This window comes from Phalangium opilio, unplaced genomic scaffold, assembly GCF_054372755.1.
Source record: "Phalangium opilio isolate 3A_F unplaced genomic scaffold, DU_Popi_V2 ptg000390l_1, whole genome shotgun sequence".
Lineage (NCBI taxonomy): Eukaryota > Metazoa > Arthropoda > Arachnida > Opiliones > Phalangiidae > Phalangium > Phalangium opilio.
The window spans coordinates 1,127,544-1,132,140 of record NW_028324234.1 but is presented as its reverse complement, the minus strand read 5'-3'; the positions used below and the strand labels follow the sequence as shown (position 1 = coordinate 1,132,140).

At 37.2% G+C, this 4,597-nt stretch overlaps 1 protein-coding gene across 1 annotated transcript; it reads right to left on the bottom strand.

The window, feature by feature from the left end:
- Positions 1-2,436: 2,436 nt before the first annotated feature.
- On the bottom strand, positions 2,437-3,978 carry LOC149594180 (uncharacterized). Its single transcript, XM_089861328.1, has 3 exons — positions 3,740-3,978; positions 2,774-3,358; positions 2,437-2,716 (listed from the first exon to the last, which is right to left on the bottom strand). The coding sequence occupies exons 2-3, from the start codon at positions 3,336-3,338 to the stop codon at positions 2,577-2,579; spliced, it is 705 nt and encodes a 234-aa protein (XP_089717454.1). The 5' UTR covers positions 3,339-3,358; positions 3,740-3,978; the 3' UTR covers positions 2,437-2,576.
- Positions 3,979-4,597: the final 619 nt, after the last annotated feature.

Here is a 4,597-nt window from a genome sequence, read left to right as displayed (position 1 = left end):
AAAGCGATCTACGGGCCAATCAGCGTCCGCGATTTATAAGAGGTAATCCCCATTCCCCAAAGCTTTTCTCAAGTGATTCTCATTCGCGTCGTCTGAATTAGGTTCAGAAATATCTATTCTAGACTCGAAGAAAGACGCGGGTTCGAACGTTTAACAATAAGCGGATTAGGAACTGTAGTAATTAGCAGGTTTATGCTATTACGTTTCCCTTAAACTCAAATTACTCTCGTAATATTATTTTATTAAAATGTGGCGGGTCGTATTTTGTTGTATATCTAGAGTGTCTAGTTATTAGCCTTTGGAATGGGATGATCTGTGTTCTTAGATTATTGTTACTATTATTTTTTGTGACCTCCGAGATGGATAAAATTAAAAACCCATCTTTTACACTTCAGCAGAGTAGAACTGCAACACAATTACTATCCTCCTCAAACTTTAGCAAACGACGCGCCCAACTCTTGCTGTTTGAAGCAGACAACATACGACTTAATATTTTCTAACCCTCACGGGATTGGCTGATTTGGTTCTATCCCTAAAGAGGTTTTTATTGGCCGGTAGGTAAGTGCGCTAAAATCGAGACCCATTGCTAAGCCTAACAAATTTTAAAAAATTGTTTGAAAAATCAGAAAAAAATTGAGACGAACCAGGAAGAAATAAAACACGGCACTAAGATTTTCAGCTAAGAGTCTCCCTTTAATAAAAGGCGCCCAGAAATGTAAATCTTCTCTAGGCAACAAAGTCCGACCGTTTCAACCGATTTCGCAAATATTTAGTACACTGGTTTCCTTTAACCTATAGATGGGCTGAATGGTCTTTCGGGTTCGATTTGTTGCCATCTTTTTAAATGGCGGCCAGAAATTTAAAAACCATTCTTTATGGAATAATGTCGGCGTTAAAAGTACTAAAAAATGTCCCGACGGGCAACGCCGAGTGCCTTCGCTCCTATGGTGCTACAAAAATATTAGTCATCAGTAGAATCTTCGCCAACATTATTATCCAGGCCTGAGCGCGCTATCTCGGGAAAGGGAGTAAAGGCGTATTTGGGCACCACGCATAGTTGTCGCTTTTGAGAACCTCTTACCTCCCGCGAAATTTAAAACCCAGAAAAACTGTGGGTAAAGGGATGAACTTGGGTAATTGAAAACTACGAATTATTAGAAATCTAAGGGAATGGTTTTAAGTAATATATTTAAAATATAAAATAAGTCATTTGTAAATGATTTTTTTTTATTTCTTTTATGTTTGTAGCAAGTTTTTCATCACATTTCATAAATAGGAATGTTAAAACATGAAATTTTTTTCACTTCTTTTAAACTAGTATCACATTTTTAAGCAGTGTCACATCACATTTTAAAAATATTAATGTTAAAACAGGAAATAATTTTTTTTCACTTCTTTGAAACAATTAAGTAGTGTTACATTTTAAAAATAGGAATGTTACAACATAACATATATTGAAACAACATCCAGACTTTTTTATCACATTTTAAATTTAAAACTAGGAAACAGTGTTTTTAACTTTGGTATAACATCACATTTAAATTTATCACAATTAGAAACTTGTACTACAATGGCATTTTAAGAAAAAATATCCTTTAAATTTTTAAGATTTTCCTAGATAAAGGTTTGTTATATAGATTCTTCTTTTTAATTTTACACGTAATTTTAATTACGGTAAAATTTAAGAAACGGCACCAAAACCCCTGTCCCTGTCCCTGTCCCTGTCCCTGTCCCTGTCCCTGTCCCGGACGCGTCCGCGAAACGAACGCTTACGATGAGAGAGAGAGGGAAACCGGTCGCGTCCGCGAAACGTACGCTTACGATGAGAGAGAGAGATCGCTAGCGTACGCGGTGGCGATACGAAGCTCCGCGTAGAGAGAGAACTGCCTGCCTGGTATATTAGTGAGAGGGGGAAGAGGGAGAGGGGGCATCCCGCTCGGAGAGAGAGGAAAGAAAGGTAGTTTAAATCTCGCGGGCTTTTTTGAGTGAAGGGAAACAAGATGATAATTTTCGTGCACTACTGCACTTTTTTAATTTTACACGGAATTTTATTCCGTTAAAATTTAAGAAACGGCACCATGCGCGTGATACATCAGAGATTATGCTGAATGGTTAGGTTAGGTTAGGTTAGGTTTCGTAAAATAGAGGGGACGGTTTACGGTCATAGTGATTTCTGGTTTAGGGGATCCAGGATTTGGTTTTAGATACATTATTTGATTCGTATGGTTTTGAAAAATTATACTTTAGTGGGGTGCACAATTTAGTTTCATTAATATTATTTGAAATGTGACGTTATTAGAAATTAAGGGGATACACGATTGCGTTTCAGAAATGTTTTTAGTTGTACGATTTATTGGAGATCAACTATACGGGGGGTCACGTGAGCCGTGTAAAATTACTATTAAGGCCCAGCCCTTGGGCCATCTTGTTCTCATTACGATCAGACGCATCACACGCATAGTTGCTCAAAAGGGGCCGAAGAAACTTTTCTAGTAAAAGTTGTGAAAGTTTTGAACTGCCACATTTACAATCTAATGCTCTATTAAAATGAGGTAGTATAGTTTCCATATAACTCTTCAGAGAGCCATTTTCCTGGGGAAAAGATGGAATGAGGCTTGCATGAAATCCACAATAAGACTCAACAAGCACACTAAAAATCTGGATGGGTAATTGAGAGATCCATTGTCATGCTGTTTTATTAAAGTGAATAAAGGTGCTGCTGATGAAGGAGTAATTAACTTTTAATTAATATGGTTTTTTGGATTTTCATTACCACTAAGAGATTCATGGTGCCCAAAAGAGCAAGGGCCTGTGGCAGGAGAAAGATCGTCATGGGTCTCGTTACATCTTGTAACAGGAGAAATGTTACTATTTGGTGTAGGGGACAAAGTTTCGGTGTTGGCCGATTCATTTGAAAAATTAAGCGTCCTTGAAATTGAATGTCTGGAATTTGACACATTCTCAATTGACGATAGAGGGGTTCTAGTACAATCCGATTTTGTTCTTTTGGGTGATAACTGCCTAGATGGCGAATCTTTATTGAAAAATACTGGGATTGCAAAAGAGAGTAATCGTTTAACTTTAGACGTTGAAACACTGAAGTCCTCTACTTTAAAATGTTTGCTACATATCCTGTAACTTTCAACATTTTTTTCATAATGACTAATATCATCTGTAGGAACTTTTTCAAATATTTCACAAATCCAATTCTTTCTTCTCTCAGGATCTTTAGGAAATGAATGAAAACTGTATTGTACTCTATCTTCATTTTGGCTTCTCTTTTTACTCTTCGTTCCAGTACTTTCATTACATGAGGGTACTACGCATTTTATAGCCATCCTGTCTATACTTACGAGCACTAGAAAATAATATTACTATTTTACTCAAGCTAATAAGTAGAACCACGCACGAATAACTTAACAAATTAATGCGCTCCTAATTGAGAGAGGCCGATTTAAAGTTAATGTTTCAATATTTAGAAAACGTATCAGGGTAAAAACAAATCTAATCAGCAATATGATAGAAAAGGCTCCAATTTATCTATTTTGTTAATAACAACCACCAAAACAAGTTAAAAAGACTAAGAATTTCGCTAAGCCTTAGCTTATCTAGTTATGGATTTCCTTCACAACTTATTTGTAAATATTACTAAATTTTCTACATTAAAAATATTTACTGATTTTCAATTTTAATATACATCGCACTTCTTAATTTATTTTACAACGAAAATTTAACTTACACTCTGCTGAAACTTTCGAAATTCATCCACCGTCCCAACTCCCAAGACGTAAATGTTGACGAAGAAATAACCGAAAGCGACGCAAATATTTTTAAATTTTTGCTCTGACGTCAGTTTGTGACGTCTGTCTGTGACGTAGGAGTATCTGAAAAGCGCCCCTTGCGGATGTATTCGGCGAATTGAAAGATACCGGAAAAAATCTCGGAAAAGGAGCGCGCTCAGGCCTGGATAATAATGTTGGCGAAGGTAGAATCTACCCATTCTTTATAACATTTTGATGGAAGTTCTTATTACACGCGAGCGACGCCGCGGATAACAGTTAGTTCTGTATATAGGCCTACTCTGTTACAACATCGGTTATCAGCACGCGCAAAGCTAGGCCCCTATGTAACCTATCTTTGTGTCTGCTGACAAAACTTCAGCATTGAAAAAAAAGTATTGAACTTCGCTATTCGCAAGGATTTGCACTAGTAACTGACTCGGTTAGGAACTACATAAATAAGAACATGGCGGAACACAGTCGTCTCCTTCCGAATACGTTTGGTCACAAATGACGTCACGACTCAAGATTATTGCTTATTGGCTCGCGAAGAGCGTTAACGTTGAACGTGGCCGAAAAAACTGAAAGATAATATCGCCACACTCAACGTAATTTCTGTCTAGTACAACTATGTTTTCTTTTTCGGTTGTTGCTAGACGTCGGGCGAAAACACCAAATGATTTACGGTCAAGTGGAAACCATGCTTTAGAATCAATTTTTCCGTAGTAACGGTTCCGTAGCGCCATCTAGAGACGATTATCTCAATCGATTAGCCGGAGCAAAATCCTTTACATTCATCCTGTTCGTGGCGAGGGGCT

What these genes read in the sequence shown, in the direction of transcription:
- LOC149594180 (XM_089861328.1), bottom strand. Translation starts at nt 3,338, where the DNA reads ATGGCTATAAAATGCGTAGTACCCTCATGTAATGAAAGTACTGGAACG. An exon ending in GCACCATGAATCTCTTAGTG is followed by an intron (nt 2,717 to 2,773) that starts GTAATGAAAATC and finishes CTTCATCAGCAG; the next exon opens with CACCTTTATTCACTTTAATA.